Here is a 21,842-nt window from a genome sequence, read left to right as displayed (position 1 = left end):
TTGCATTTGAATGAAGTTTTATCAGGTTTTGGAGTTTAGTGGAAGTTTATTTGTTCAAAATTTGTGAAATGGCTTAGGCACATGATTTCTCGATGACAATGTCTATCAAACGCGGAGCAATACACCATTTTGGTCCTTCCCATTTGACCGATTGAATTAATCCTAAGAGCACTGCTACGCATCAGCCGCACTCTCTGTACACTGTAATTTTTTTTTTTTTTTTTAAACTCAACACTGGGTGTGTTGAAGCTTACATCAACAATAGGCTGATGTAAATAATTTCTCTAATCCTAATATCTTATTCATACACCCATGATGGGTTCATTATTTTTCTTTCCTCTCTTTTGTTGCCTTTTCATTTATCATCTGAACTCTTCTCTCTCTCTCTACTCTACTCATTATCTAATAACACATGATATTGAAAATACAAAGAAAAATACTTTTGAGTCCCGAATGACTCCTAATTAAGAAAATAATTTTTAATAATGTTATTAATTTTTTATGAGTAGCACTACAGCTACCGAAAAATTGTCCCAAAGAATGTTCCGAATAGTACATTTCAATTTTTCATTTTTCTTTTATTTCATGTATTTTTTTAATCATCGTAAATATTTTCAAAAAATATAAAAAAAGTTATAACATCATTAAAAAACACTTCCTTAATCATTAAGTAAAAAAAATAAAAATAAAAATAAAAACCTTTCGGGAGAAATGTTCGGGATCCATTTTCGGGATCCCAAGCATTTCTCATTTTTTATTTTTTTTAAAAAAGGTTTATGATGATTAAAAAAATACATGAAAAAAAAATAAAATAAAAAAGTGAAATACATTATTCAGATCACTTTTTTGGTGGCGGTAGCAAGATTCAAATACAAAATACAAAATCTGTACTTGAGTAAGAAGGTTTTATTGAAAGTAGTTAGAAAAATCACGAAATTACAGTCATGAGATTTCAGAACTAACCCTGTGAAGTCTGCTAAAGCTTGGACATGACAAGTCACAAAATCATATTCAAGACTTCAGATTGAAATCAACCTCGTTTACTTCTTCTCGATGTTATTTCCAACGCCCAGGCTTTGCCCATTTCAGTCTGAAACTTTCCTACGGATAGGTTAACCAGCAACCGTTATGCTTGGCATTAGAGCAATATAGAAGAACGTTTTGAAATATAACTTCCACTGCCTAGAAAGCATAAGAAAATATATACACAGAAGTGAAAAATATAAAAATCACACATTCTTCAATCAAGGAAGCTGGTTTTCTATTATCTTCTCGGTGGGTTTGAGTAACAATTAACCAATTCTATGCAATTCTAGATATTTTTTGCTCTTCAGTTAGCAACAGAGAAAAGGAAATGAGTAATGTTATACACCACGCTCTCATCTTATTTATCATACTAAGTAGTATGTAGTACATTCATCACCATTAGATGATAAAGAAGCATGCAATAAATGATCATTTAATGGTGATGAATGTGTCACATCATACTTAGAGGGATGAAAGTGCGATAATAGTATGGTGTATAGAATTTTCCAAAGAGAATTATGTAATAGACATTTGTACCAGCGGTAGACTGGAAAAACTCTTCCAAATCCTTCCCTTGCTCTGCATAAAACCCAAAACAGTTTCAGTTGCCATGTTAAGTTTCAAAACTATTATTCGCTTAAAATATTGTCTGCTAAGTTGGAAAGAAAAACACAATGACCAAGCAAACCCACGCTATGTATTTTCAAAGAAGCACTTGAAGAGACTGGCATGATAACTAATGTTTTTCAAAGATAGGCATTAGCTGAAAAATGGGCCCAAAATGGATGGGAGTATTACTAATGTGAAGGACACGAAATTCTTTCATAGGATCAAAGAATAAAAGCACATTTAATTTGATCATCATCCACATAGGATGACTACTCTTAAATTTCCAAAATGTACCCTCCTTAAAGAGGAAGCGGCCAGCAGCCTATTTTTCAGGCCAACTCCCTAAACATCATTTAAAATAGTAATTTTCCATACTTAAGATGCTTTAACTAAACAAAAGAATTAATAATCTGCAAGCATGCAATTGTAAAAATTTGTAAAGAGAATATAAACGTGAGAAATTCCTACCATTTTCATATTCCAAGGCTTGAAGTACCATCTCCACCTGGACGGAACAACGAATTTACATAATCAATTTATCTGGTGTATAGATTAACCAATCAAAAAGAAACACATTTTCAAGTAAAAACATAATTCATCATTTGTCAGTGCATACTTCAATCAACACCAATTTCAAAGCTACCTTTAAAGTGTGCTGTCATTACTATATGGGCTTATTGGCCGCTTTCTTTTTCTCTCTCACGTCTATTTTTGGCAAGTCCAAGAATACATCTCCATTTAGTTTATATCTTACTATAGTACCACTATTCCAAAACGAAATATCATTAATGAATAATTACATTTATAATGGGCTTCAACTGAAACCTAGAATGCAGTACAGGAAAACAAAATGGTCCGACTGCTACATTATGGAAGCAACTTCTCATAGTGGAGCACAGAATTTCCCAATTCCACAAACCGGTTTAATAGAAAACAAAACAAACTGAAACTGTATATCTTAAAGAAAAAGGGAATTAGAACTAAAAGTCAAATCAGAAGTAGTTCCAACGATAAACTATTAGATAAAAGACACATATACCTTGTCAAGGTCCTTAACAACTTTAGCTTCTGGTGAAGAATTCTCCTCATATTCCAACCACAACTCACCTATTTCCTGGGCTGCAGTTTATAGAATATATTAAGCAAGCAAGATTTGTCAAACCTTTAATCGATTGATGTGGAGGAATACCAAATTCAATTTTGTAGCATTTACAACAACACGGTACACACAGTAAATAATGTGTAAAGTCAGGTACCTCTTGATCCTCCACCAAGTAATTTGCACATGTGGTCTAATGCTTCCCGTTCTCGTTGACTCTTCTCCGCCTTCGAAATCCCATCTGAAGGGGTAATGTCCCCAACAATGGCTATCCACACAATTTGTACAAGGCAGAAACAACTTTTGTTTTTAGAAATATAAGGTTTTGTTTCATTTTACTGATAAAAAAAAAAGAAATATAAGGTAAAAACAACCGGTAGCTATTAACTGAGATAATGAATTAAAGAACAGCACAAGATCTATATCATGAGCTACAAAGCCTATAAAATTCACTTTGCATTCAAGCTAATTGAATTTTGAACAAGCTCAGAGTTTGAAACATACATGGTGAGCTTAACTCAAGCTCAAGCAAAGTTCATTCAATACTCAACTCTACCAGGAGTCTGAAATTTTTAAGCTACCCAAACTGCATCTTCCACTAAAATATTTCTAGTTTGCATTATTTCTCCAAGAGTTGGGTACGTGTTCCAAGTAGCTAAAGAAGAATCTTTATAATACTTCGAAATCATCTGCTTTCAGATCCTTTTTTTTTTTTTTTGGGGGGGGGGGGGGGGGGGGGTTGTTTATGAGCACATGGAAGGGACTAAATAACATGCATGAAGTATAGGTAAGGAGTCGAAAGTGGTACCCCACCAAAAAATACGAAAAGAAAAAGTAATTCATTGATGATTCCAATTTTCTTTAGTTACAAGGCAACTAAATTACAAGACAAGAAATGGAAAGCAGAAGTACACCAGATAGTAAATCGCATAAAATTATCACAAGATTTTTGTAGGTGCCTCAGTGAGAGCTGGAGCTACTCATCTTTTGTTTTTTTTTTTTCCAGCCGCCCGTTTCGGGGGGGGTAATCTTCATCACTTTTTCTAAGCGACAAATTGACGGAGGTATCTAATTGCGAGTTTCTTGAAGTTCATTTATCAATTTTGCAAAAGTTGAAAACCAAGGCCTCAAATTGCAGAAACGTGAAAACACAGGTTATGATATTGCAATTAACCCTTATTTGTAACACATTCCCCTTTAAAATTATCGCCAATTTCTATTCAATCAATTGCATTGCCACACGTGAATATATATTTCTATTGAAGAGAAACTATAACTTTTCCGTGACAAAACACATACAATAGAACATGAAATTCATTAAGGAAAATAGCTAACCTTCTGCAATATCATGAACAATTGCCATTTTTATACACCTAGAAATTAAGATTGAAACACTCTCAGAAAAAGGGAAAAAATAAAATAAAAGGCGGTCACCGCATTACAATGACAAAAATGAACGACAAATACATGAAAAGCTCAACAGGTTCAAGTAGGAGAGAACGTAACTTGTCGCGATCAACACCAGGAATATCCGAGGCAATGAGAGCCATCAATCCCATTCGATACATGTGATCAGCTATGGACTCTGGATCCTTAATTTCCCTCCGTACCCATCCAGTTCTTTTAGTCGTCTAATTCAGATTTTAAAGACGTCATATAGCAAACAATTCGGAAAAAACAAAACAACAAAACAACAAAACAAAACAAAATCAACCATCTGTTTCGTTGCTGGTAATCTGAGAAAAGAAGAATAAATTTTCGACTGATATGAAATATGAAAGATCTATTAACACTATTGTAAGGGGTATTCTGAGAAGGGAGAGGTCTGGGTTGAAGTTATGAAAAAGGGAAGAATAACGACATTAACAGAAGAGGGCAAAATGGTGTGTTATGTCTTTAATGAAGCAGTGCATTTTGCGGAGGAATGAAGGACAGTAGCGGTGGGATAAAACAATACGGTGCGGCTTTAACGAAGCGGTGCATTTTCATAAGGCTGAGAAACAATGGTTTGGTTTAATGAAACAACGCGTATTGATTAGTTGTAATAAAACGTTGCATTTTACTGATGGTAGTCTTTGGTGTGTATAAAGCTTGAAATACATGTAAATGAGATTCATTCTGGTGGATGATGAACCAAATGGAGTTTGGAGATTACTCGAAAATCTCTTCCAAGAGAAATGACAAATACATTCTTGGTTTCTCTTTCTTAAGTTTTCTTTCTTGCATTTTCTTGTTTCAATCTTGTTCAATCAAGTGGAAGGAAGTAAACCCGTGACAGTGGGTATCGGAGAGGCCGATTCTCTCATGGCAGAAGGCGCGAGTGCAGCAGCTTTGAAGCTACACCAAGAAGGATGACAAAGGCAGTAAGAAGCAGTTCAGAAGCAGTTGGATGAGCATCATCGTGGAATTCATGGAATTACCAACATGTTAGATCAACTCGCTAACATGATTAGAACGAACATTAGTTGAAAGTCAGCAAATTTCTCCTTCTAAGGAGGGGTCTCATGGGCCTAGAGTAATGAATAACGAGGAGAGGGGATTCTTGCCAAGGGAAGTTAGGCTTGAATTTCCCCACTTTGATGGAAATAATCCTACTGGGTGGATTTTCAAAGCCACTCAATACTTTGAATTCCATCAAACATTAGTGAGTTAGAGGCTTTTGATGGCTTCTTACCATATGGAAGGCTCTTGTGTGGTATTAAGATGCTGTTGATTGTGGAATTTGACAAGATGGGATTTATTTGTGAAGGCCCTGCAAGTGAGGTTTGGGCCCACAGTTTGTGGTATCAAGATGCTGCAGGTTCGCTTACAAGGTACCCCCATTGGATTTCACTTCAGCATATCACCCTCAATCTGATGGCCAAACTGAAGCATTGAACAAGTATCTTGAGGGCTATTTAAGGTGCTACAATAGTGATAAACCAAAGGAGTGGAGTATGTAGATTCCTATGGAAAAATGGTTGCTATAACACCACATGTCACACTTCCATAGGACTCTCCCCCTTTGAGGCACTTTATGGGTACCCCACCCAAGCTGCTAACTTACATCCCAGGGACCACTGCTAATGTTGCAGCGGATCAGCAGCTGAGGTCGAGGGAGCAGCTTCTATCACTATTAAAAGAGAATTTGCACAAGGCCCAGCAAAATGTTTGCTTAGAGGAAGATAACAGAAAGAAGTTTTGAGGTGAGAGAGTGGGTCTTTTTTAGGCTTCAACCTTACAGGCAGAAAACAGCATCTATGCGCCATAACATGAAGATAGCCCCAAGATTCTATGGTCCCTTTCAAGTAGTGGCAAGAATAGGGTAAGTGGTCTATAAACTGAATTTACCAACCAGCTCCAAAATACACTCAGTTTTACAAGTGTCTTGTTTGAAGAAGAAATTAAGACGAAACATTACTCCATTACCAACATTACCTCCACTTGATGCACAAAGACAGATTCAACCTGAGCCAGAATCGATTTTGGAAAGAAAGATGAGAAAGATTGGGAATCATGCATCTACTGAAGTGTTGATCAAGGTGGGGGCACCAGTATGGGACAGCTCTTGGGAGTCTTGGTGGAAGCTGATGAATCTTTACCCACACCTTATGGGCAAGATCCTTTAAAAGGGGGAATTGTAAGGGCCTTGAGGTCAAGGGCCTTAAAGGGGAAGGGAATGCAAGGGGTATTCTGAGAAGGGAGGTCTGGGTTGATGTTATGAAAAAGGGAAGACTAATGATAAGGGTAAAATGGTGTTATGTCTTTAATGAAGCGGTGCATTTTGCAGGGGAATAAAACAATATGTTGCGACTTTAATGCAGTGGTGCGTCTTGATAAGGCTGAAAAGCAATAGTTTGGTTTAATGAAACTACGCGTATGATGACTTGCATAATTTAGTATATTTTATCACTTCTTAACTTTAAACTTTAGTATAATCTTATTTATTTTTGTCATTTTCAGGCTTCGTTATTGTCATTAAATTTTATTTCAGATTTGAAGAAAATGAAAATTTTATTTGAATATAGGAAAATGCATGCAGCAGTGGGACACGAGGGAAGTAAGCTGCGGTTTGAATTTATGCGAGATGCACGCGGGGTCCTCTTGGTTTTTACGGATAAACATATTTGAAGGAGTCCATGTGGGGCTCTTCTTCTAATTTTATGAACTGGCATGCAAAGGGGCACTTATTTTGATTTGGAATGAAGACCAATGATGTGGCTTGCGTGGGATTTTTGGGCTCTTGAACAGATAATAATCTCGACTTTATTTAGAAAAGTCACTAAGATTTTTGTAATTGCAATTTAAAATAAAATCAATTCAAAAAAAATACTTCAAGGAAAATAAAGATGTTGTTCGAAGATCAAATTAATGGAAAAGAAAACTTCTAGGAAATCATTTCACCTAATCTCTCACTATGTTTTACTCATCTAACTAATTTAATTTACTTCTCTGATTGTTAGTTAATCTCCAATTCATCCAAAAGCCTCTTTCGATAGTCAATTGGAAATTATTTTTGTTCATCATTTTACACAAGAGTATGCAAATTAATAATACAAGAAAGCAATAAGACCACTGGTTCATACAAGTCTTTCGATCTCTATATTTACCTATGCCGAAATATCAAAGATCTATCATATAATTCCCTCTTTCAATAGCAAATTACAAGAACAAAATCGTCTAATTAATGGCCAGTTAATTAGAAGCAATAAGCTTAGAATAAATCAGACAAACATAAAAAAGAAATACTTCAAATTAGAATAGATAAGTAAAGTATAGTGAGGGATTTAGTTGTAATAAAAAGTTGCATTTTTCTGATAGTAGTCTCTGATGTGTATAAAGCTCAAAATCCATGTAAATGAGATTCATTCTAGTGGATGATGAACTAAATAGATTTCGGAGATTACTCGAAAATCTCTTCTAAGAAATGACAATTACATTCTTGGTTTCTCTTTCTTGAAGTTTTCTTTCTTGCATTTTCTTGTTTCAATCTTGTTCAATCAAGTGGAAGGAAGTAAACCAGTGACAGCTAACCGCTTTTTCGCTGCCAGTAAAATGCAAGAAAATATACGAATCTCTTAGTAAGAGAACTGACATTGGCTTAGCCAAATGCCAATGCTCAGTCAAATATGACGAATTTGTGGAAGAGAACTGACATTGGCTTAGCCAAATGCCAATGCTCAGTCAAATATGACGAATTTGTGGATAAATCCACTGGCATTGGATTAGACATAACAACTTCATCCGAATTTTTATCTATAGTGATTCTTCAAAAATATCAAGTAAATTGTAGCTCAGTCATCTTATTTTTTAATGAATATTTCTCACCAAACCCAATTCTCCTCTCTCCACTTCGTTTCTTTCCCACGTATGTCTCCTCTCTCTCTCTCTCTCCACTTCAGTTTCTTTCCCACGCATCAGAAATTTCACCTTTCCCTTTTCTTCCCCCACACTGGTCGCCACCATTAGCTCCCTTGGCAGTATCCTCATCCATCATCGCCGGTTCAACTCCAACAAAACCAGTACCACCTCTATCACCGGCATCCCTTCAACGGAGCCCTTTCTTTGCCCTCATTTCAAGCAACAAATCCGATTGAACATCACCACTGCCCACACACGACGGTTTTGTTTGGTCTTGAAGGCGCAAAGAAATGGGTCAAGTATTTGTTGTTAAAAAATGGGTATTTATTTCTTCTTCCTCACACATTTCTTCTTTAAAAAATGTGCTTTTTCTCTCCAGCTCGTCCCCGTCCTTGTGTGAAATTTGAATGAAATTCGTGAGTAAAATTTGGGTGAATCTAGGTTGAGCTTGACGGCATTATTTGGTGAAATTTGGAGTTAGTGGGTTGGTGGGAATTAAAGAAGGGTCATGGTCCATGGCTGAAACAGAGTAATTGACCTGAGGTTTGTGTTGGTGGGAAATTTGTTGGGAAAGAAGTACGAACAGGTTGACCCTCTATAACACCCAGGAAAGTGTTAGATATAAGTATGGACAAAACAAAATTAGGCTTGTTTGTTGCAAAAAAATTCAAGAAAAATAAAGGAAAGTTAAAAGATTCCAACAGTATCAGTAGGGAAAGATAATACCAAACGTCAAAAGACCCTGACTCATTCTCCACTTCGCATGACTTTACGTTAGCCTATTTACAGCAGTAAGTTTTTGGTTTTTAGTTTTCATTCAAAGAACCTAGTTACATTAGCCTATTTCAGCAGCAACTAATGAGTTTTTGGTTTTGTTTATAGCCCCAATGTGTTTGCTAATCCAATGTTATGTGTCATATAACATTGTATAAATGTCATTACTATCTTTGTTTCCATTACTGAGCATATTTAGATAGAATCTGTGCACACCTTCAATTTTCTGCACTAATATCTTCACTTCCTACTCCATCACACGTCCATACTAAAGTGAATCTGTTTGGGAGTGAATCTGACAGCATGCAAGGTCTTTATATTTTGGTTAATCTAGAATGCTTCAACAACAAGGAGAGGAATGTGGGGGAATTATGGAACTTTTTTGTGTTTTCTTTAGTTCAATGGTTGGCTGCTATTGTACTAAAGGGAGGGAAAGTTCATGAGTTCTTGTTTTCTTTTCAGCTTTCTAGAATGTAATTAGGAGTCTCTTTTGTATACTTCCTGTGTACATGGGCGTTGTCTAGTTTCATTCAATCAATAAAATTTCTTACTTATAAAAAATGGTTAATCTAACAGTCTGATGTGCATGAGTTTGCATCCAACGTTTGGGAGTGAAACTGTTTTTGGTTTTCAGCAGCAAGTTACACTAGCCTATTTACAGCAGCAACTAGTTACATTAGCCTATTTGCATCCAACATGTGCTGGAAATACATGTGGCTGGGCAGCCACTATGTGCAGAGGAAGAGCTGTATTTTGGGCTGTGAATACATGTACTGCTGTTGTTATATTTTGGGTTGTAAGTATGGGTACTGCTGTTGTTATATTTTGTGATAATGCGGGCAACAACTATATGTGAAAGGAGCTTCTTGTTTTTGTGATAATTTGTGTAAATTTTGGGCAGCAACTATATGCTTCTGTGTATTTTGTGATAAAACATGGGCAGCAACCATGAGCTGCTGTTATAAGTGGGCAACAACATTTTGTGATAATTTGTATAAATTTTGGACAGCAACTATATCCCATGTTCTTTTCTCTCTCCGTAAAGCTTGTGATTTGATTTGTAGTTGTCTTAAGTAGTCTATTTGTACATGTGATTTTATTTGATTTGTAAATTTTGGGCAACAATAGCGTTACTGCTGAAAGTATAGATTATTGGATTGTGAACTGTTAGAGGACATGTTTGTAATTAGTATAAGTGTGTGAGGGTATAAGTGTCAATTATATGTAGTGTATATATATGTTTGTACATCAATATGAAATGGATAAATTCTTTCCCATATGTATCTACATGGTATCAGAGCATAGTGTACGTTGGATAGATCTTAGTAGTGTACGATGGTTCACGCCAAAATCGATACGGTAGTTCCCTTTGTCGTCGGCGACCAAAAGTGTTTAAAGTGGTTTCTGGCCACTCTCCGGCGTCTTCTCCGGTACTGGGCACCAGGGGTGGACTCACCAGCCTTATCTGTGGTAACCGGCATCATCGTCGCCGCTGGAATCGATACGGTGATTCCCTTTTTCGTCGGCGACCGAAAGTGTTTGAAGTGGTTTCCAGCCACTCTCCAGCATCTTCTCTGGTACTGGGCACCAGGGGTGGACTCGCCGGCCTTGTTTGTGGTTACAGGCATCATCGTCGCAGGCAAAAGGTTGAAGCCCAGAGTGTTTGGTTGCAGGAATAAGCTATCCAATCCTAGAATTTGAATAGCCAAAACCTAGAGTAGGAGTGTATTCCTATCCGGAATAACACCTGTTTCGTAACACGTATACGGTATTCTTATCCTCATTTAGGATAGCTTATTCTAAATCGGTACCGGTCCAAACCCAAAACACAGCCGATACAGACCCAAAACAACCCGGTTCAAACCCGAAACAATCCGGTTCAGCCTGATACAGACCCGAAACATCCCGATTCAGGCCGATACAAGACCGAAATTGTGGTATCCGAGTTGTTTTCTGGGTACTTGGGCTAAGTATCTACATTTTCAGATTGTGTTTCTCAGATTTTTCAAGTTGAATTGTGTTTTTTCTCAAATATTGTGTGGAGTTTCTCATATATGACAACTAAATTTAAGTCACAGTTATATGATGCAGTTACATCTTATATTGCTCCTGGTGAGTATGGAAGTTGAGGTGGTAAAGGTGCACGTAGGGGACATAATGTCAAAGGTAATCGCACTCAAGGTCGAGAACCTTGTAAGTGCACCCATTGTGGTTGCAGTAACCATTCGGTGGACTATTGTTGGGATCTACATGGTAGATCATCTGGGTCTGCTAATCAGACAATTTGAAAAGATTCTACATCACAGTCAACTAGCTCAAACTCAAGTATGATTAGTATATTGAAGGATGAGTATGAGTAGCTTTTGGATCACACACAAGTTTCATCCTCCAGAGCCACTCTTACCCACTCAAGTATAGCATCCGCATGTCTTGCCTCGTCCACTCAAGTTCCGTGGATCATTGATTCAGGAGCTAATGAACATCTGACTGGTCTATCCTCTGTCTTATCTAAGTTAGATACTGTAACATCTCCAAAAAGTATTACTCTTGCTAATGGTTCTCTTGCTAAAGTTACAGGCATTCGATCCACTAAGCTCACTAACTCTAGATCCTTGTCATCTATTCTATATGTTTCTAGTTGTCCCTTTAGTTTCTTGTCCATCAATAAAATTACTCAAAGTCTTCAATGTTCAGTAACATTTTATCCCTCTTCATGTGTCTTTCAGGATCTCAAGACGGGAAAAAAGATTGGTACAGGGCATGAAGCTGATGGCCTGTATTATCTTGATTGTTAAACAGTCACCCACTCGAGCCCTTACATCCACATCATCTACTTATGAATAGCATTGTCATCTTGGTCATCCCTCTCTTTCCCTTTGAAAGCGTCAGGTTAAGAATCTAGGAAATGTCTCCCTTTCCTTGTAAAGCATGTCAAATTAGCAAACATCACCGTGTGTCATTTATACCTCGAGTTGATAAACGAGCCTCGAGTCCTTTTGAATTTGTTCACTCTTATATATGTGGACCAATCAACATTGAATCAAACACATTTCAGTATTTTGTCACATTTATTGATGACTACTCTCGTGTGACATGGGTGTTTCTGATAAAGGCAAGATCTAAACTTATTTACATATTCAAAGTGTTTTGGAAAGAAATTAAAACTCAACTTAACAAAAGGGTTCAGATTTTGCGTTCTGATAATGCTAGAAAATATCTATCTAGTGCATTTGCTACTTACTTAAGTGCAAATGAATTGTTCAAAATTTCATGTTCTTATACACCCCAACAGAATGGAGTGGCTAAACGCAAAAATTGTCATTTGTTAGATGTAACCCAAGCATTTTTACTGTACATGCATGTTCCTAAACAATTTTGGAGTGATGGTATTCTTACTGCTTGTCACCTTATTAACCGTATGCCATCATCAGTTCTCGATGGTTCCTCTCCTTTCTCCATCTTTTTTCCTTCATCTCCACCATTTACCCTTCTTCCAAAAATTTTTGGGTGTGTTTGCTATGTTCATAACCTTGGCCCAGGTTTTGATAAGCTTGATCCACGTTCTACCAAGTGTTTTTTTGTTGGTTATTCTCGAACTCAAAAAGGATATCGTTGTCATGGTCCTGTTCTTAGACGCTTCACGAGTGCTGATGTTACCTTTTTTGAGTCCATACCCTATTTCTCTAACATAGCTTCGAGTGTTGAGTGTGATCCTCTACCATTACCTAATATTATACTTTCCCCTCCTGTCGTCGACCCTCCACCTCCACCCCCTCTGCCAGTTTCTTTACAGGTTTACTCGCATCGCTCGCGACTACCGGCTTCCATGCCTTCACCAACCGTGTCTCCATCTTCGGATCCTAAGTTACCTAGTACTTCAGACTCTTCACCTATTGTTCTCCGCTAAGGTACTCAATCTTGTGTTACTCAATATCCGATTAATCAATTTGTCTCATATCATGCCTTATCTCCTTCATTTTCATGTTTTACCTCCCAACTTTCAAAACTTTCTATTCCTAAGATAGTTCAGGATGCCTTATCTGATCTGGGATAGAGGACAGCTATAAAAGATGAAATAGATGCCCTTCACCATAATGAGACATTCTTGTTCCACTACCACCTGATAAGCAACCTGTTGGCTGTAAATGAGTATATACAATCAAATTTCATCATGATGGTTCTGTGGAACGTCTGAAAGCCCGTTTGGTTACCAAGGGTTACACTCAAACATATGGCATTGATTACGATGAGACTTTCTCCCCGGTTGCCAAAATCTCCTCTGTTCAAGTGCCGATCTCTCTTGCTGCTAATTTCGACTAGCCCTTATTTCAGCTGGATGCTAAGAATGCATTTCTGCATGGCGACTTGCATGAAGAAGTTTATATGGAGCAACCACCTGGGTTTGTTGCTCAGGGGGAGTATCGAGGTACTGTATGCAAGTTAAAAAATGCATTATATGGTTTGAAACAATCTCCTCAAGCATTGTTTGGGAACTTTTCTGATGTTGTATTGGCATTTGGTGTCCATAGATGCCAAACAGATCATTTGGTATTTCACCTACATAGTGATGCAGGTCACATTTTGTTGGTTGTATATGTGAACGACATTGTAATTACTGGGAGTGACTCTGCTGGAATTCCTAGACTGAAACAGTGTTTACATGATCAGTTTCAGACAAAAGACTTAGGCAAGCTTAGATATTTCCTTGGAATTAAAGTCGGTGGATCTAAAGAGGGTATCAATTTATCTCAAAGGAAATATGTACTTGATCTTCTGGAAGAAACCGGCATGCTAAGTGCAAGACCTATTGACACCCCTATGGACCCAAATCGTAAATTCTTTAAAGAAGAAGGAGAGTTGTTTGGAGATCCAAGTAGGTATCAAAGAATTGTTGAAAAATTGAATTATCTCACTATCACTAGACCAGACATCTTTTATGCAGTGAGTGTATTGAGTCAATTTTTACAAACGTCTAGGGCCTCACATTGGGATGCAGTAATTCATATTCTTCGTAATCTTAAGCCAGCACCTGGCTTTGAATTATTGTATCGACCAAATGGACATCTTAGTGTTGAAGCCTTTTCAGATGCTGATTGGGCAGGATCCCCTTCAGATAGAAGATCTATTACTGGATATTGTACCTTTGTAGCAGGTAACTTTGTTACATGGAAGAGTAAGAAACAAGCCATAGTAGCCCGATCTAGAGCAGAAACTGAATATAGGGCAATGGCTCACACTATTAGTGAGATGATATGGTTGCAACACTTCTTTCAAGAGATTGGATTTCCAGCACCTACTCCTCTTCAGTTATTTTGTGATAATCAAGCCACAGTGCATATTGCCTCTAATTCTGTGTTCCATGAGAGGACTAAACATATAGAGATTGATTGTCACTTCATTCGAGATAAGATACTAAGTAGTGACATTACTACACCTTTTGTGAAGTCTGGCAATCAACTTGCAGATGTGTTTATTAAGTCTTTGTGTTGGAGTCGCTTAAAACTTATTTATTTCTAACTAGGTTTATATGATATATATATATATATGCCCCAGCTTGAGGGGGAGTGTTAGAAGACATGTTTGTAATTAGTACAAGTGTGTAAGGGTATAAGTGTCAATTGTATGTAGTGAATATATATGTTTGTACATCAATATGAAATGGATAAGATCTTTCCTATATGTATCTACATGAACAATAAGTGGTAGTGCTAAAATGATAGTAGTAGCATAATTTGTTGCTCGACTAGAAATGCTTGATGAGGATAGTTGTGAAAATAATTGTTGGAGTTTGTTGGGAAGTGTTGGAGATTATGAAAATAAAAATAAAAAAGTATTTAAACAAATAACAAATTGTACTAAAAAATAATAATATTTTTTTATTATAGAGAATGAGATAGCTAATCCAACGTGGAATTCAAGTTTTGAATAATTAGTCAAAAGGCAAAAAATCACATATTAGCTCAATTTTGACTTTGAGATAGCTAATCCAATGTTAGTGCTCTAAGAGCATTGGCATTGGACTAGCCAAATGCCAATGCATATTCATACTTTGGCTAAGCATGAGTAAAACCATCTATATTGGACTAACCAAACCACTAAAGCTCAACATATTTTTGTTTTGATAAGTAAACTAAAGTTCAACATATGAGTTAAAGTAAATTAAACTCCTTATAGTCACACTAAAGTAATATTTTAATCATTTTCAATAACCATTATATGATCCAATTATTTTAAAGTCTATATTATCCATTTCAATTTTGATAAATAATCCGTTATTTTCTACCTTATTCTATTTCATTAATAAAAATTAAATTATGAAATTAAAATTAAATTATTAATTAATATATAATTCTATTTTCTACCTTATTTTAAGTAAAAATTTCAAATTATTAATTAATATATAAAGTGTATTTGTAAAATATTACAAAAAATTTTATAAAATATTATTAAAATATATAATATTATATTATTATTTAAACTTTAATATAACCATTGTGGATTCATCGTACCAAAAGTTAATACTATAGCCAATACTTAAACTTCTAGCCAGAATTTGGACTAGGCGATTGCCAATGCCCTAAGGTGAGTTTCTCGGAGACAAGATTCAAAGTTAATATTCCCTTCGGTTAGGCGTTTGCCAGAGCCCAAACAGAGCGTAACTTTGTTTGAATCGTTTTCTCCAACATGTTCTCAGCTACCAAACAGTCCGATTAAAAAATAGAGGAATAACTAAACAGAAAAGAAAAAATACTAAATTTTACAATCGCAGGATTTACCTTGAGGCAGTGGCAGAGAGAGAGAAAATCGATGGCAGAGGAAGGAGCTGTGACGCCAGTCGAGGGAGGGTTGACACCATCACCGGCGGGGACGGAACAGGATGAAGAAGATGAGGAAGAGGAGGAGAAGGAAGCCCTGGTAGTGGTCATGCGAAAAAGCGTAAAAGAGCTAGAAGATGAGGGAGAGTAGTGAGGTGTGAGGGATTTGAATCTAACTAGCAAAGAGAGTGGAAGCATCGGGAAGAGCAGCGAATAGCGATGACACCCTCCCTCCGCTTACCATTATGCTGCTGCTGCCGCTTCCTTTTTTTTCTTTTTACTGTTTTATTTATCTCATTTTATTATTATATTTTTTAATTTTTTGTATAAAATATAATAAATAATTTAATTTTTTTAAATTTAAAAATAATAATATTAAAAATAATATTTTATTCAACTTTTAACTTTTATTACTTCTTCACAACTATCCAAATTACACCTTCAAAAAATTTGCATCGAAGTCAAAGGTTCAATTCCGTATACTAAATATATAAATAAATTTTAAATTCAAATGTAAAGTAATTAGGAGTGATAGTTCGGTTTAGAGCATCCTTTGAGCACTTTGATTGGATTAATTAAATTAAAATATATTTTTAATGAATACAAGATAAATTTAATATTTAGCTATTACATTCACATAAATTTCTATATTAGAATAGTCATTTTTTCATTATATGATAATAAAATAATATAAGATAAATTTAACTTTGACTATTCACATCAAATCTCCAAATTGAATTATCCATTTATTCATTATATAGTAATGAGTAATTAATAATTTTGAAAATTTTTTAATTTTTTTAATTATGAATTTATTTTATTTTATCATATTTTACTATTCATAATATTATATATTAATTACTAATTGTATTCTAATTATATTTTTTCAATTGTCATTTAAAATAGAAAGAGAAATAATTGATATTCAAATGAGAGAGAAAGAAATAATATAAAATGGATTTGATGAATGAATAGTGTGTTCCAAATTTAGAAATTATTTTAGACTTTACTGTAGCTATATTCCAAATATCTTGGAATATAGCTAATTCAATGCGAGGGATTTTATGACCTAATAGTTAAATTCTCATTAGATTTAACTTTTAACTAATTCAATGAGAATACTCTTAGTCAAAAGTTAACTTCATCACAAATTTAACTATTAGACTCTAAATATCATTATAATAGATTAGCTAAAATTTAAATATTTAGACTTTAGTTACAGTGAACACAAAAATTATTTTTAAATTTGTTACTTACTGTAAATATACAAAATGTATGTTTTATTATTTATTTATCTTTCTTCTTTCTCTGTAACACTTCCAAACAGAATTTAACACACACACAGGTAAAAGAGTTCACTTCGAGGGTGAACACCTCCAGAAAAGGGGATGAGAAACAGATAAGAAATTAAGAAAGCTAGGTTTTCATTCAGAATGCCGATGACTGCATACGCAGCTACAGTAATTTAAATACTAGGGTTTCCAAATAAAAGGCCTCAGCCTCAATCCAGACCCAACGTAAATGGCCTCAGCCTCAATACCGACCCAACGTAAATGACTAAAATAAAATAAAGGCCCACTAAACTACGGGCTCCCAACAGCAATTAACTAATTAACAAAAGCAGTAACATACGGCCCAAACCCGGCCCATGGTCTTCACTTGAACACTTCAGAAGGTAAGCACACGACTACACGGAACTGAAGTGGAACACTTCTCTTCCCCGACAATCCTTATCCTCTGTAGGCTTGCACGTGGGTTAGGGTTTCATCCCTAACCCTTCCCATCATCTCCTTCCTCTAAGCTCTCGGCTCCACCACTTATGGATGCTCCACGCCGGACTCGTTACATACCCCCCTTCTTAGAACACCTTGCCCGCAAGGTGAGGGAAGTCCTCTTTCAGCCGTGCGTACGTCTCCCAAGTAGCGTCGGAAGCCTCCTGGCCGTGCCAACGGGTAAGCAGTTCGACTCTTCCCTTGTTTCCCACTTTTCGCATCCTTCGATTGATGATTTCTTCCGGTTCTGGGTAAATGACTCCGTTTCTATCGAGTGGTGGTAACGATTGAACTGCTGTGATTTTTGACCCAAGTTTCTTTTTGATCTGAGATACATGCACGGTGGGGTGAATCCGTGAAGATGGTGGTAGATCCAGTGTGTATGCGACACTCCCAACTCGCTTCAAAATTTCGAACGGTCCATAGAATCTTGGGGCGAGCTTGAGATTCCTTCGTTGGGCTACACTGGTCTGACGGTAAGGCTGTAGTCTAAGGTATACTGAATCTCCCACTTGAAACTTTTGTTCTTTTCTCTTTAGATCTGCATACTTCTTCATTCGGTTTTGAGCTTGCTGAATGTTTTGTTTGAGGAGCTTAGTGACTTGATCCCTGTTGTGGAGGGTATGATCTACTGTGTCCACTCTAGCTGTCCCGGGAATGTAGTCTAGGATTCGGGGTGGGGTATAACCATATAGTGCTTCGAAGGGAGTCAGTTTCGTAGATATGTGTTGAGTGGAGTTATACCACCACTCAGCAAGAGGAATCCAGAGTACCCAATCCTTGGGTCTGTCCGAAGTGAAACACCTTAGATAATTCTCCACGGTCTTGTTGACAGCCTCAGTCTGGCCATCCGTTTGCGGGTGGTAGGCTGTACTTAAGTGCATTTGAACACCCTGAAGTGAAAAAAGTTCCTGCCAAAATTTACTTGTAAAAGTGGTATCCCTGTCCGACACAATTGATGTTGGTAGTCCATGTAGCTTGAAAATGTGCTTGAGGAACAATTCAGCTACTGTTTTGGCAGTGTATGGGTGTTTTAATGGAACAAAGTGGCTGTATTTTGTCAAGCGGTCTACTACAATCCAAAGGCTATTGTAGCCTTGAGAGTTTGGGAGGCCATCTATAAAGTCCATTGTTATGTTTGTCCATGGCTGGGAAGGGATGGGTAATGGCTGTAGTAAGCCGCTGGGCAGTGTGTTATCTGATTTTACCCTTTGGCACATGTCACAAGCTCTAATGAATTTCTTCAAATCCTTCTTCATGCCGGGCCAAAAGAAATCCCTTCGCATGCGATGGGCTGATTTGTCGTACCCCGAGTGCCCTCCCCAGGGGCTGCTGTGTGAGAGTTCCATTAACTTTTGCTTGAATTCCTCATTGTTAGGAATGTACAGCCTATTTTTATATAGAAGAAGTCCCTCTCTCATGGTGTATCGAGGATTCAAGTTGCCCTTGTTGTAGCTTTCTAACAGGGCCTGCAAGTGTGCATCCGAACCATAGGCTAGTTTCAACTTGTCCACCCATTCCACACTAGGGAAAGTAATCAACATCAGTGTCTCTTCCTCAGCCTTTTCCATTCTGGACAGAGCATCAGCAGCTCTGTTTTCAGACCCCTTCTTATACTCCACTACAAAATCATAGCCAAGGAGCTTAGTAATCCATCTTTGCTGCATTGGTGTCCCAATTTTCTGATCAAGCAAGTGTTTAAGACTCTGCTGGTCTGTTCTCACTATAAATTTCCTTCCTAGTAAGTATGGTCGCCATTTTAACACCGCTGATACAAGTGCAAAAAATTCCTTCTCGTATGTCGAAAGTGAGAGTGCCCTGCCCTTTAAGGCATAGCTGTAAAATGCTAGTGGTCTGCCTTGCTGCATTAAGACAGCCCCTACAGCAGTGCCGGATGCATCGCATTCAATCATGAATGGAATGGTGAAATCGGGTAAGGCCAAAACCGGGGGTTGGGTGACCGCTTGCTTCAACATATGGAATGCCATCTTGCCCTCTTCACTCCAAGAAAAACCATCTTTCTTTAGCATTCTTGTAAGAGGAGCTGCAATAGCCCCATACCCTCTAATGAATCTTCGATAATAACCTGTTAATCCCAAGAATCCCCTTAGTGCTTTTAGGGATTTTGGTAGGGGCCATTCGATCATAGCTTTGAGTTTTTCGGGATCCGCCTTCACACCTTCCGCTGAAATCAAGTGGCCTAAGTAGGCGATTTCCTTGCAACCAAAGTTGCACTTAGAGTGTTTTGCAAACAATGAGTGCTGTCTAAGTATCTCAAGAGTGAGCTTTAGGTGTGTAACATGGTCTATTTCAGATCTGCTATAGACAAGAATATCATCAAAAAACACAAGTATAAATTTCCTTAGAAAGGGGCGGAATACCTCATTCATTAGGCTTTGAAATGTGGAAGGAGCGTTAGTAAGCCCAAAGGGCATTACTAGGAACTCGTAGTGCCCTTCATGAGTTCTAAACGCTGTTTTTGGAACATCATCGGGCTTAACTCTGATTTGGTGGTAGCCGGACCTCAAATCCAGCTTTGAAAATATCATTGACCCTTGCAGCTCATCCATTAATTCTTCTACCACCGGAATAGGGAACTTATCCTTGATGGTAACACTGTTCAGCCCACGGTAATCCACACATAAACGCCAAGTTCCATCGGCTTTTCGAACCAGCAGGACGGGGGAGGAGTAAGGACTTTGAATTGGTTGAATTACCCCCGTCTTTAAGAGTTCCTGGACAATCTTTTCAATCTCATCTTTTTGATAATAAGGGTAACGGTAGGGTCTGATGGAGATGGGTTTAGTGTTTGGTATGGTGTTTATGGCGTGGTCATGGGTTCTTGGGGGTGGTAGTCCTTTTGGTTCAGCAAATATATCTTTGAAGTGAGTCAACAGGTTCTGAATTGTGGCTGGAATGGGTATTTTTGCTTGCTGGACAGATTCAATTTCCCCCTCTAAAATCTGTAAAATAACTCCTTTATTTTGGAACTTGTCATTGCTGTAGAATGAACCTTCTTCTATCATGTGTGCTGCTGTAAGGCCCTGTAAAATCACTTGTTTTCCATTATAACAGAATTTCATTGACAGCTTTTTAAAATCCCACAAAATTGAGTCCAAGTCCCTTAACCACTTGATACCTAGCACCATGTCACAACCTGCTAATACCAGAATCTGAACTTCCAACATAAAAACAGTGCCCTGGATGAAAAGTCTCACATCTTGGCATTTTCCCTCACTTGGGATGAGATCCCCATTAGCAACTCTTACCTTTACTTTTTCAGTGTCATCAATGACTAAGTGGGATTTCTTAATGATAGCCGGGTCCACAAAGTTATGGGTGGATCCGCTGTCAATTAAGATAGTGAGCCACTGATTTCCCACTCTACCTTTTACCCTCATAGTCCTTGGGTTATGAGATCCTGTGATAGCATGTAATGATATTTCTGGATTAGGTGGGGTAATGGTGGTTTCAAAGGTAGTTTGGGTTGTATCATTTTGGTCACACAGCTCCTCCCCAATGGTATCACTGTAATCACTGTCCAGCAGTACCTCCTCTAGTAAATAGAGCTTAGGATTTTTACATTTATGGCCTGGCACCCACTTGGCATCACAATTGTAACACAATCCTTTGTCCCTGCGTTCTTTCATCTGAGTTTGGGAGATTTTGTGGATTGGAAAGTGTGGCTTGGTGTGGTTGGTTGTGGAGTAATCTGTTGGGTGGGTGGGAGGGTTTTTTAAAATACCTGGATCGGGTGAGTATGGTGAGCTGAATCTGGTATATCTTTTGGGTAGGTTAACCTTTTCCTCTTGAAGTTTAGCTAGGCTATATGCTGTGGTAAGGCTAGTGGGATTGAACATTCGAACGGTTAACCGGATCTCATCTTTTAAGCCACTTAAAAAACAACTCAACTTGTAAGTGTCCGACAAGCCCTTTAATCGGTTAGATAAGGTCTCAAACCTTGCTTGGTAGTCCTCAACAGATCCGACTTGTCTCAATCTAGTGAGGGCTTCCATTGGGTCATCATAAGCATTAGGCCCGAATCTAATCAACAAGGCCCTAGTGAATGTGTCCCAATCCCTAAACTGGGCAGTGTCCTCCATTTCTTGAAACCAAATAAGGGCTTTTCCCACCATGTGGAATGATGTAAGCCTCAGTTTTTGATGTGGTATTGTATTGTGAAAATGGAAAAATTGATTAACTCTATAAAGCCAACTTGCAGGATCTTCTCCATTAAAAATGGGGAAATCTAACCTTACTGTGCGAGCTTGCACATCTCCCATATTTTGATATTGAAATTGCTGGTTGTGAGGAACTTGGTGCTGCTGGTACGGCTGCTGTTGTTGCTGGAACGGGGGAGGCAGATTGTGTTGCAGCTGCATTTGCTCAAAGTCCTTCCCAGGTTGC

General features: G+C 37.5%; 1 protein-coding gene across 2 annotated transcripts; it reads right to left on the bottom strand.

Moving 5' to 3' along the window:
- Positions 1-807: 807 nt before the first annotated feature.
- On the bottom strand, positions 808-15,941 carry LOC109000716 (5'-deoxynucleotidase HDDC2). Of its 2 annotated transcripts, none has more exons than XM_018977682.2 (8): positions 15,625-15,941; positions 4,241-4,365; positions 4,070-4,107; positions 2,892-3,002; positions 2,675-2,754; positions 2,104-2,140; positions 1,564-1,605; positions 808-1,101 (listed from the first exon to the last, which is right to left on the bottom strand). In XM_018977682.2, the coding sequence occupies exons 1-8, from the start codon at positions 15,859-15,861 to the stop codon at positions 1,031-1,033; spliced, it is 741 nt and encodes a 246-aa protein (XP_018833227.2). In that variant the 5' UTR covers positions 15,862-15,941; the 3' UTR covers positions 808-1,030. The 2 variants fall into 2 exon arrangements, with proteins under 2 accessions (XP_018833227.2, XP_018833228.2); XM_018977683.2 differs by having other exon boundaries at positions 887-1,090; positions 15,625-15,870.
- Between the last annotated feature and the right edge of the window lie 5,901 nt (positions 15,942-21,842).

The sequence above is a fragment of the Juglans regia genome, chromosome 11 (genome assembly GCF_001411555.2).
Source record: "Juglans regia cultivar Chandler chromosome 11, Walnut 2.0, whole genome shotgun sequence".
Taxonomy (NCBI): domain Eukaryota; kingdom Viridiplantae; phylum Streptophyta; class Magnoliopsida; order Fagales; family Juglandaceae; genus Juglans; species Juglans regia.
The sequence above is the reverse complement of the archived record's forward strand: the minus strand, read 5'-3'. Positions and strand labels throughout refer to the sequence as shown.